Source organism: Chenopodium quinoa, unplaced genomic scaffold (genome assembly GCF_001683475.1).
Source record: "Chenopodium quinoa cultivar QQ74 unplaced genomic scaffold, ASM168347v1, whole genome shotgun sequence".
In the NCBI taxonomy this organism is placed as follows: Eukaryota; Viridiplantae; Streptophyta; class Magnoliopsida; order Caryophyllales; family Amaranthaceae; genus Chenopodium; species Chenopodium quinoa.
This window is the reverse complement of record NW_018743518.1, coordinates 1,772,984-1,785,944: the sequence shown is the minus strand read 5'-3', so window position 1 is coordinate 1,785,944 and position 12,961 is coordinate 1,772,984. Positions and strand designations below refer to the sequence as shown.

General features: G+C 34.2%; 1 protein-coding gene across 1 annotated transcript; it reads right to left on the bottom strand.

Moving 5' to 3' along the window:
* Positions 1-4,129: 4,129 nt before the first annotated feature.
* LOC110740111 lies at positions 4,130-10,552 on the bottom strand. Its single transcript, XM_021920610.1, has 4 exons — positions 8,604-10,552; positions 8,301-8,464; positions 6,907-7,130; positions 4,130-5,627 (listed from the first exon to the last, which is right to left on the bottom strand). The coding sequence occupies exons 1-4, from the start codon at positions 10,105-10,107 to the stop codon at positions 4,898-4,900; spliced, it is 2,622 nt and encodes an 873-aa protein (XP_021776302.1). The 5' UTR covers positions 10,108-10,552; the 3' UTR covers positions 4,130-4,897.
* Positions 10,553-12,961: the final 2,409 nt, after the last annotated feature.

Here is a 12,961-nt window from a genome sequence, read left to right as displayed (position 1 = left end):
TTACATTGGGTTCAAGATAATAAAATCATACAGTGTTTGGCTAACACAAAAAAGTATGATATTGTAATTAAAAGAAGAGACTACTCCGTATTATTATTTCCTTTCCATCAATAAACTAAAACTGGTGTTTAAAGTTTATTTCTTCTTCAAAAAGTTTATAGTAAACATAGCTTTTTAGCCATATGAGTCATGAGTATAGAATATTTGAGGGTGAAGAACAAATTAAAGAGTTGGTCCGTACAATAAAAATGTTGTATTCGAAGGTATCACAACATATGAATACGTGTCACAATTTATACAACCATGAAAATAGTGGTACCTTGATCAATATACAAGTCCCTCCTTTTTTTTTTCTTTTTTTTTTTTTTTTTTTTGTGCAAACGAGGGGCTAAGCCCCTGAAAATATATACAAGTCCCTCCTTAAAAGTGGGTGATCCAAAGCAATTAAGTCAAATGATTTTATAATTAAAGATTATTTATTAATTTAATGAATTAATATAATGAGGTTACCTTTAATAATATTGCTGCGCATAATTAAATCTAGTACTTCGTATTAGCAAATGAAAGTGGACAGCTAATATAGTTTTTACCTGTTAATTATCTTCCGTGATCATCATTGGATTCTCTAGTTTTTGTAGCTATAGCTAAGCTAAGCTAGCTAGGGTACACTTGTACATTATTACACTCAAAATAAAGAGCAAGAACATATTCTCCAATCTCCATTATGGATTTTTTATTGGCTTAAATTATAAATTCACTATTAACCTATATATCTTGATTATTATGATGTTGTATTTCCTATTCGCGTAAATAGTGTCTTTTAATCGTTAGGACCATTTAATCACTATAAATAATTTTAAATTCGGCCAATAGTTATAATGTAAAAATAGTAATTTTATTTATTGTCATTTTTATAAAGCATGACTTACTAAACTTATTATAAGGGTTTTTATTAAAAGCATCCGATATTTTTTCCTTCCCCTATACATACAATATGAATATATGATTGCCTTTTTGAAGAAGATTTAGCTAGAATAATCCCCCTTTAATAGACTAATAGTTAGACAAGAAGTTTTTTTTTGGTTCATATAAGCCATTTAGGGCGGGGATGAGAATCAATCCCAAAATCACCTGAAATCGGAAGAAAAGCTTTTACCGACTGAGCTATCCTCACTCTTAGTTAGACAAGAAGTTAATTTGAGTAGAACAAAAGGCAAAAGTGACAATAATCAATGATGGTAAAAAAGAGAAAGTAAAGCATGACAAGTAATTTTTATTGAAATATCCTTTTATGTCAAACGAGTGTAACTTGAGATTGATTGAGTTAAAAAGATTTGGAGTACCCTTTTTAAGAGAGTATTCATACAGCATTATCTCAAATGGCTAAATTCAAACATTATGGAGTAATTGACAAATGTTAGTAGGTTAGTGAATGATTGTTGCCTTGAAAGCGAAGCATGTCATTCGTTGGATATGATACGGTTTTTGCCATATCAACATTGTGTTGGGATTCTGTAGTTCGATAATTAAGATTCATTAAAATTAACATTACCAAGCTAAGTGGCGAGAGCGCTTATGATACTACTCACATTTATTCATGGTAAGTCGAGATAGGTGGTGTTGTTACAATTTGTTAACATACATGAATAATTGAGCATGTGTTACATTATAACTCATAAGTCATTTTCGATTACTTACGCTGTGATATTAATGTCAACAAAATACTTGTATATGTCCGATGCTTAAACTCATCCCTAATTTAGATGTGCTTTTTAATTGACAAAAATTAGTAAGAAGTTGTCGATTTGAGAATAGGTTAGTCTTCCAACACAACAACAAAGCAAAAATTGACATCCTCGATTATATGAGATGGCTAATGGACCACCATTTTGTACTTTTTGTACAATATTGTTTAAGAATTTTTGCTTTGGACCATCTTAATAGTGAATTACTCCAAATTCTATCTTTTTTTCTAATGAAAGATGTAATAATTAAGATTTAAGACGATGGATTTTTGTTTGTCAACCCACTTTTTTCTTTCAACTAGGCTAATTATTTCTTTGGTAGGAACATGAGATGTTATATTTCTATACACCACACCTTAATGGGTACTAAAGATTCAATAATCACCCATTTATTTAATTTTTTCAATGGGATAATGATAATCGTTGCCTGGTGATGGGATGGATGCCGTAACGTTTTTGACTTCATTTTGCATATATGCTTTCAAAGATACTTAGTACTCCTAGTACATACTTTCTCTGTTTTTATACTCCGTAATTACATAACTATATACTTCCTTCAGGGTTTTCTTTAATTTGTTAAAATTTTTGGCACTATCATCATTTTATTCATTCAATATACAAATAACACTATCATGTGGAATATTACTAAATTAGTCTCGATGCATTTTTTTTTTTGTTTGACGGGCTCAATACATATTTCAAAATATCAATTTTCAATCAATAATTTTAATAATAGATAACCGCAGATTTCAATGTCTAAATTTATGCATTGAGATAGCAAAAACCAAAAGAAGTATTGCTACGTTATATAATGATGGAGAAAGTATGTGTTATACTTCCTCCGTTTCTTTTTAGTTGACACGTTTCTTTAGGCACGTTTGCCAATGCACAACTTTAACCATTAATATCTTTAATTACCGATAAACAAAAGTTATAAAAGGTTGATATTTTGAAAATATATATCGTGACGAATCTAACAAAATCTCACATGATTATATTTTTCATTATGTATAAAGCACAAAACACGGCCAAAGGGGAGTGAGTGAATAGTGCTAAAGTCAAAATGTGTCAACTAAAAAAACGGAGATAGTACTTCGTAAGTGATTGCAATTTTCATAGGTTAATACTTACGAGGGATGGTAAAAATCAATGCCTTGTGCAACTAAGGTGGGTATTAGGATTTTTTTTTTTTTTTTGGGGGGGGGGGGAGGCATAAGAACTAATTATTTAGACACTGATATCAGATTTTGAATAACACCCTTTAAAACTTTAACTAACTAAACTAGTTAATCATCCACTTAGTATTAGGATATCGAACTGTCCTAGATGGTGCTTGGATTTGAAATCTTGAATAGGACTGTGTTAGGCTCATTATTGAGCACAAAAAGATACCTTTTTTATTGGGTTTTTTTTTCATACAATGTGCACCATCTTGAAACATTGGGCCGAAGTATGAAACCATGGAAAGGATTTGCGTATTTCGGCTTTATTTCGGCTTTCTTGCGTCTTCCATTTGTCTTTGAGTGAGAAATAACCTCTTGATTATGAAAGTTCAGTCGTTTAGCTCTTTATTCTATGGACAATTTGTCATCTAATCTTATCATTATCACATCATTCACATGTCTATATAATCTAATTTTCTTTATGTTATTTAAATATTAGATTAATTATTACCATTTGTCTTATTGAAATATGGATCAAAAATATGAAACATACAATGACATTGTTTCATACAAAAACATATGATGATAATTTTTAGAAGATAGAAAGATATTAAGCTGCTATAACAAATGAAAAAGTAGGAGAGACACAAATTTATTAGTCATGTTGTGTATTTAGACCACTAACAAACTTTAATCCTGGTAAAAAAAACATAATCACCTTAACATATATTCCGTACATAATATTTCCTTGCAATTTTCAAAGATAGGTATTCTTTCTCGGACACATCAATATATTATTCTCAAATGCTTTCAAAATGAGCAACATTAGTTGTTAGTCAATCGTGAGTTCAGAAATAGACTACTTCCTCCGTTTCATAATAATCGTAACGCTTTAATTGGCACACATGTCGATGCACAACTTTGACCATTAATATTTGTAATTATATATTATTAAGAAGTATAAAAGCATGGTCTAATGAAAATATACATAAAAACTAATCCAAGATTATATTACATGGCAATATATACTTTTAATAAATTGATAAAATAAAAAATAGCCAAAGTAAACATATAAATAATGTAAAAATTAAAATGTTGCAATTATTACGAAATAGAGGGAGTAAAAGCTAATATTGGTCAAAACATATCATTACACAAAATGTTAATCACATGATATACCAAAAGTTCTACTCAAGTAAAGAAGGGAGTTTTCATAAGAAATTTTTTTTTTTTTTTGACTCATTGTTAGGGCGCTTGGCTTGGCATGTGGGAATGAGAATTTGGGGAATTATGGATGTGAATTTGTTGTTGGAAAATTAATGAAAAGGGTGAAACGGGATAATACATTGACCAAAATCATCACTTAATAATGATTGGTATGCCGTATGCGTGAGTGTATGTCTAGTTGACTGCCATAACATGCACAAAGACACCAGTTTCTCCCATTTTTTTTGAAGTCTTTAAAGAGTTCCAATTTCTTGCAGGTTGTCCAAATGCTGGTAAAACTAGAATGGCTACAAAAAATGAACACAAGCTGCATAATAATAATCAATTCAAGGGAACCAAAACCGCTTTATTATGAATAACAACAACAAATTTCAATCACTAGTTCCAGAAGAACTTCCTATCGGTGTATGTAATAAATAGGCCTCAATGTCAGTCTCCAAGATTCTGTACAACTAAATAACTCTTACACCTGATCCCTAAGATTTTCTATACACGGTACATCTCTAAATTCTGGGCACTTACAAAGACAAGACTTGCGTCCCCCCAACCCAGAAAGTCCTAAACTATAGCTCCTATCATTACAAAATTCAAATAATTACGATTTACCTGCTTAGGCAATGGCTATCCAACTCCTCACCAAAGCCAAAGCTCTTGCTTTAATTTCAGGGTGTTGCTGCACAAGACACCGAGGAACAGCATACTGCAGATTCAACAAGCAAGTATTGAGAATTTTAGATCAACGCGATTCTACTGCAATGTCAACTATGAAACATTTCCATGTTCTCGTAACACCTCTCCAGTGCGTTGAAGGAGCTCCTCGTAAACTTTCACGGAATCTGTTGTAAACCTATCCAAGGCTTCAAATACATGTCGTAGACCAGCCTGTAAACTAGTCTTGCTGCTGGTATCACTCTGATAAACAACATTGCCAGATAAGGAGAGACCATCAGAGTCCCCAGAAGCTAGAACCATCTTCTTTTGCATTTTTATATCTTCTTTCTCCAAGTTCTTAACTTTCCTCTCCATATCTCTATTTGCTGTCATTCTCTGCCGTAGTTCACCTTTGTCCCGTTCTCTGAAGTGTAAAACTATCATGGCAAACACACGCATTGAATCAATCAAATTTTTCTCAGATGTCTCTGATATTCTTTCCAATGATTGATCCCACTGGTTGCATATAACAAAGATTGGAGGTGCCCCTGCCCTTCCAGGTGAGAAAGGAGCTATTCCATCAGCTGTTTCTTCGGGTTCATTCAAAATACATTTTAGAAGCCAAAGATTTAAGGCTCTGACATAACCCTTTTGCGCACCAATCCATTCAGTGAACCGGTATGTCCAATTTAGAAGGTCATGTTCAAGCTGCAAGGAAGCTTCCAGATGCGTGTCGGTGGGATTGCTAGGAAATGCAATTGCATCTAGACCCCTTGCCCCGTCAATCACCTCGCACTGACTATGATGGCATTCAAGCATGGCTTTCCACATTCTACTCAGGCTGAAGAAAGAATAAGAAAAAAGTCAAAGTTAGCCAGCAGGCCACAGTATTTCATAGGAAAGCAAAATATGAAGAATTACAAACTTTGCAGCAATTGATCGATACATGATAATGTTGAAAGTTTCTAAATTGAGAAAGGATTAAGCACATGATCAAGCAACCCAAATCACAGAAAAGACCTACCAACCCACAAATAGACTCAAGAATAGCTGCTACACAATGTGTCAATAAGCTTTCAGAAGAGAAGCTTCAACCCTCAACTAGGCACCAAGTACCAATATTTCAGTTAAATAATCCCTCAAATACAGATTTCATTACTAACTTAAAAGGATTACTTTAAAAAAAAAAAAAAATTCCAAGTATGAATTCTTCAAGGCTGAACTTGCTCAAAATATTACCTTAGCTTCAAGTCTCTGATACTATTTTCAACGACAACCCATCTCTACCCATGACACTATGTACAAACTACAAATGTCTAAGCCTGCATTCTAAATGTACAACAAGAGAAAATCATACCGACGCCAGTCATCATTAAATTTATGCTAGAAATGATTCTATGTCCATATTGTAGTCATATGTTCCCTTGCGGCAGCACTGGTGTTGAACTGAAGCAAGAGGTAACTCAGGTCATTCATTTACAGATCTCTCATAAAATTAGTGACAAGGAAAAATTCCAGAATGCCACGGCAACATATTGTTACGGCCAATGTGGATTGATGCTAATGAGCTAATCCATGAGAACGAGACTAAAATGGGACATGAGTGCATTTATCCTCAGAGCTATCTCTTACTGTACAACAGTACCTATGTTATGATTTTTATCTACATCCTCGAGAAAGCAACTAAAATACAGGGCCAACACGCTACCAGCACAAAATTTAATTATTTGTACCAGGTGCAATACTTTAACCTAGAGACTAGCTCAAGTATCAATCCAATAATCAGCATATCAAATTATAGGAGTGGAACACACAGTGAGAAAGTATGAGAACAAAATTAACAAAATTAAGCAGTGGATGGAAGAACTTATTGCATGTACCAATTCTCCATCCTCTCATGAAGAGATTTTTGACAAGAGAGAGGAGTATCGGTGCAAGAACATGCAATATTTTTTTGTGGTCTCGTCTGAAAGTAGAATATTAATAATGGCTTTCTTCCATTTTTTTCAATGATGCCTTCTCATAATAGTCTTAAAGCTGCAGTGAACTATCTTAATCGGTGTATAAACATAGACAATCAAACAAACAACAGAAAGAAAAACTTGATAAAAATCACTTACCCTAGAATTAACTCATTCAACTGAGGCCACAACTCTTCATCTCTGAGCTTATTTATTTTTACTGAGATCCTGTCAACGATTTGAATTGCAATTCTTATCTTTGTGGACAGACTCCTCACCACGCTTCTTGTTGATTCTATCTTGGTGGGTTCAGCACCTTTTTCGACCAAATGGTTTAATTTTGCCAATTTTCTATCATGTGAAACCCTCATTTTTTCTTCAGCCTGTACAGAGAACGCATGACTACATGAAGAATTGACCTTTGGGTACAGAGATGAACCAAACTATTCATCATCAATGAAAAAATACAACAGCAGATTCGGCAATCTGAAAGAATTACTAAAATTGAAAGGCAGCGTAAATCACACCCCCCACCCCCCCCCAACCCTCCCACAGTCCCACCCCCACCAAAACACCTAACCAATATATGAATCCAGATTGAAACATAAAAGCATAGAACATACAACTGAAAAATCTCCACTCAAAAAATTGCTTGACTCATAATGATAGGTCAGAGACCAAGAGATTCTACTCTAGCAACAACTATGTATAGTATCAGATATAAGTATTCAAACAGAATTACAAACACTAAACGCGTAGTTAAAATTTTGAAGCTCATGTACCACATAAGACCAGATAGATTTATCAGTCCGGAGAGCAATAGAGTCAGAAATACATTAAAGACCACAAAAAAGAGGTACAACAGCAAAGAAAGCAGATGTAATAAAATAGAACTTTTTCGGCAGCTTAATTGACTTCATCATGCATCAGCATTATTAGGAAATAAATTTGCACACAACAATTCGTCATGCATTGAATCAGGAAAAAAAATATGTGCTGCCAAAATTAAATTTTGTGCATTTCTTGACCAAGTATACTATAGTATAGGAAGGGACAGTCATAAAAAAAAAAAAAAAAAAAAAAAAAAAAACATTAATTTAGTAAGTGTGGAAGTCTACTTTGCAAACCAAACTCAGTACAAAATCACAATTGCTTGCCCAAATCAAACTCTCAACCCACCCATATTATCCAACTACATTTTCTTCACAATCTAACCATTTCATGATACCTAATTAACAACCACGTGGCAAAATTAGAATTGTAGCTACAGTCACAACACAAAGACATCCTTTACCATTACCCAAACAACCTTTTGCATTACAATTTACAATCAAATCTATCTAACAATCAAATTTAACAATTTTTTTTATAGAAAAGCCCCAAATTGGAAATAACAGATCCTGATTCTCGAAGAACCGTTAAGCATAACAACAAATAAAACACAACAGATCAACAGTACAGTACAATTTCCCATCAAAATCTTGAATGATTGTATTAATAAGCATAAACCAGGTCAAATATTAACTATTTGGTGAAAATGAAAGTGTATATACCTTGACTTCGTCAAAGAGTTTCTTCTCCCAAAGATACAATTTTTGCAAGGTAGCTGAAAGATTAGCTGATCGTAATTGCACAGCTTCATCAAGGTCTAGAGAAGCCTCGTCTTTCGATGAAGAGGGTAATGATGGAGTAATCACATTCAGCATCTTTGTAGAAACTGTTTCACAAACCACAAATGCCAATTAAAATGAATTAATAATCTTATATCCCCTGGTAAAAACCAAACAATTTAAGCAATTAAGAAACAATAATAACTCACAAATATAACAACTTGATGTAAAATGCAATCTCCTAACCTTGGTAAGCTGCATTCTTTCTTTGATACCGGAGTTTACCAACCTCCAGCACCTTAGCAATCTCACCCCCAGAAGTGGCAGCCCTCTCAAATTGCACCTGAATTTCCCTCACAACTTCAAAAACATTCTTAAATCCTGGCCTTCCACCGCCTTTACCTTGCTGTTCTGACTTCCCCTCCTCACCAACCACCTTCTTTTCCACCATATGAACCTCATACTCCACCGGGGTACTCTCAGGCGACGACGCGCTAGGCCTTGCTCTATACAAACCACCATCACCCTCACTCACCCCAACAACCTCCTCAACCTCAGCTCGTTTCGAATCACCCTTCCCCTCACCCACCCCACCACCACCACTCACACTACCACTACCCCCAGCATTATTACTATCATCAACAAATTTCTGATGCCCATGAACTTCCTTCACAACCTCATGCTGATTATCCTCATCCTCCAAATCAGGAATACCCTCTTCTTCCCTCACCTCCCTAGAATCCCTACTAGGGGTATAAGATGTATAATGATTATCAATACTCTCAAACAAATTCATAAAATCCCAAGCCGACGTCGCAGGCGGCGGTGGCGGAGGTGGTGGTGGAGCCTGCTTTGTTTGCCCCATCGGCGGCGGCGGCCCACCATTCCAACCACCATATCCACCACCACCTCTTGGTGGTTGTGGTGGGGCCTGATTCCCAAAATAACCACCATAATCCATATACCCATTACTATTACTATTAATATTACCATTACTATTATTATAATTATTATTAATACTATTATTATAATTATTACCATAACCACCTCCACCACCAAAATAATCATAATAATTACTTGAAGAAGAAGAAGACGGATCACCATACTGTACTGTCTCAGTCTGATAACTTACCGGCCTCTGTTCATACGATACAGACGGCGTTACATGCTTCTTCATATAATTCATCTGCATATTATACCCATTTCCTCCATTTGTATACATATACGGATTAAACCCACTTCCCGGAATATACCCACCAGCTCCCGGAATATACCCTCCACCTCCCGGAATATACCCTCCGCCGCCGCCGGCATCAGCTTCCGGAGTTCCGTCAATCAAAATAGAATTTCGAGGAGGGGAATCATGGAGATGGTGGTGAAGAGAACCAGACCCAGAATCATCGTCGTCGTCATCATCGGAATCAGTGTGAAAATGAAGGTGGGACCCAGAATTAGAGTGAGAGAGATGACCGGAATCAATAGCAGGAGCAGCAGACGTTGGGGGTAAATCGTCGGCGGCGAGTTTCCGTTGAGGAGGGAGGTCAAGGACCGGCGACGGCGGAGGAATTCCGGCGGAAGAATCGAAAAAGCGGTGAAGAGAATCGCCGACAGATTGAAGGGAGTGGATGTACGCCACGTGTGATTCAGCAAATGCGTACCGTTGATGTAACGCCTGAGAAAGGAAGTCTACTCTTTCCCGGCAAAGTATTACCGCCGGGAGGTCGTCGAGCTTGGAGCTCGCACACCCCATTAAAGTATTTTTTTTTCAATTTTAATTTTATTTGGGATTAAATTAGTAATAAAAAAAATTGGAAAATGGGGGAAAATGAAGATTTGGGGGGAGTTAAAAAAGGGAGATCTGAGGAGAGAGAAACATAATTAGGGTTTTCAGAGAAACAATGAGGAGAGAGAAAGAAGAAAGAAGAAGGAGGAGAGAGAAAATGAAAAGAAAGAGAGAATCTTTGACAGCAGAGACAGTGTCGTCGGGATATAGCAGAAGGCTGCTACACAGAGTAGAGCATTATCGTCGATGAAAATTGGGGGATTTGGTAATAACAATATCCTTTTTTTATTATTATTATTATTATTATTTATAAATATACGTAATTTTTTTTTATTTTTTAGAGTACTTTTTTTAATAAAGAATGAGTGATAAGAAAATAATGTACTTTATTTATTTTTTGGTTTAAATGTTTAATATCGAGTGAATTATTTGGGGTGGGGGGAAGTGGGGAGGAGAAGAGTTTGGGAGTGTCATTTTCTCTAACTTTTATTTTAACAGTTTCAACTTCAAGTGGGGTAGGTCAATAAGGTCATTAGGTGTATTCTTCTATTGGTTACTAAATAAATTTTGCTGATTTCATGCATTTTTCGTTCTTTGAGTTTTATACTAGTTAGAGGTTAGAATTCGGATTCGGCTACATGACTAACATGTTAGGTAGATGATTAATGTTGGTAAGAAGTTAAAATGCAGTTTAAAAAAGAAAGAAGAAATTAAAAAAAGAGTTGAAAAAAACGAAATGCATATTGGATACACTTTCTTTTTCATTTGCGTTTCAATTCATTAGTTTATGTTCTTTCTATTTTTTTTAATTACAATGGTTTAATTGTTTTTCTACTATTTTGATTTGTAATTTTAACTGATGAAAAACAAATAATTTAATCATGTAATATGTTGTTGAATTATATACTCTGTAGTATGGAGTATAATGTAGTCCTTGTTGATAGGTTGGGAGCGCCATGAGCGGGAGCTGATTCATTGCTTTAAGCCATTGACGTTGGTTGCCGCCATTTCTTATTTCGGTTAATATTAGTGAATTGGTCAATATTTGTCATCGGTCGTCTTGTTTCCCGCTAAACACAAACATTGGTCTTTTACTTTCCTTTTACTGCAATTTCCCCTTAACTTTATGTTGCACAAATTACGATTAACCCCCCTCCCTCATTCCAACGCCTTAGAGTTTTAGCCCAAGCTAGAAAATTACTCCGCTCTTAAATTTGCCAAGTACAGTACTCCGTTTTTTTTTTCTTTTTTTTTTTTGGTAATTGAAAAGGTAGACAAATATTCATTACCTTGTAAAACATTATAAGGCCCCGTTCTTTTGAGATGCTGTGATATGTTCAGTTCTGCTAAAATCTGCATTGTTAAGTATTAATAATCTGTTTTACTCTGCTGACACCTGACTCTACTGACACAGCTCTGCTGAAATCTATTTTGCTCAGAAGCTCAAATAAACAGGGTCTTAGTCTTTCTCATTGTGGAAAATCCTAAGAATTTTGAAAAAAAAAAAACTTAGAGTTATTACAACTACCAAATACTAAATGAATTACATTAACAATTTAGTTTAATGTGTGTTGGATAATCCAATTGTGAAATTGAGTGAAAAAAGAACGAGTGCCTTCGATAATGTGTTGGATCTGCTAATGACTATACTATACCCAAATGTCTTTTATTGAGTTGATTATTAATTGGCTATCACCCTCAATTTCAATGTTTTAGAAGCATATGTATATTTCGTATATAACTTTGTAATTTTGAGCTATTCACTTATTAGTTATCATGTAATCATATTTTTACTTTAACTATCCTATATCCTCCGTTTTTTTTATAGTTGCAACACTTTTTTAAAATGAAAATGTCACAATATTTGCAACACACCATAAAAGAAAGGTTTTTAGGTTGAAAATTGTACTCATACTATATATTACCTTTGTTTAAAGCTCATGACCCACTTGATTATATTCCTAACAACCTCTTAACCCTATTTTAAGTGTATTATATCATGTGAGGTCCGCTCTTTTTTATATATTGTGATAAGTGTGCGTTGCAACTAAAAAGAAAAGGAGGAAGTATAATTTATTATGTATTTATCAATAAAATAAGAAATTAAAATGTTTACGTTGGTTATATATAATTATATTTTGTCCCATTATATATTTTCGATTCATTAAACTATTGGTATTCATCGATAAATTAAAGATAATAATGATAATGTATATACAACTATAAATAAACACGAGTCATAATGGATATTATAGCAACTAATAATGTACTTGTATGCAATGGATACCATATACAGATATACTGCATCATACACTAGATTGGCATATTCACCTGTACCTCAGTATTATTGCAAAAAGAAAATTAAAAAAAAAAAAAAAAAAAAAAAAAAGGAATATGCTTGAATATGTTAGATTTGAGTTAAAGCTTGACACTAATTCTTATAACAAATGAAGGCTAAAATCAAGAAATACAGGTCAGAAATATCCGTTAAAAAACCAATTCCCAAGTCCTCTGTAATCTGCACGAAACAACCAATGAATTTCCAAAGTGAGTTATTTCCATGAAATTGAGTTATTACCAATTATCATACTTGTAAAGTTGTAATACCTAGAAATAACACTTGAATTGATTTTCTAGTTACTAAAAAAAAAAAAAGTCGTTATCTTTCGTAATTTCCCAAGCATTTACATTGCCCTTGCTTTCCATTGACTTATGTACTCCCCTTCTCCTAATTCGTTTAATAGTGTAGTATACTCTGATCTAGTCAACTCAGTAACTACCCAACTTCGGAGTAGCAACAAGTTTGGGCAGGGGGGAACGA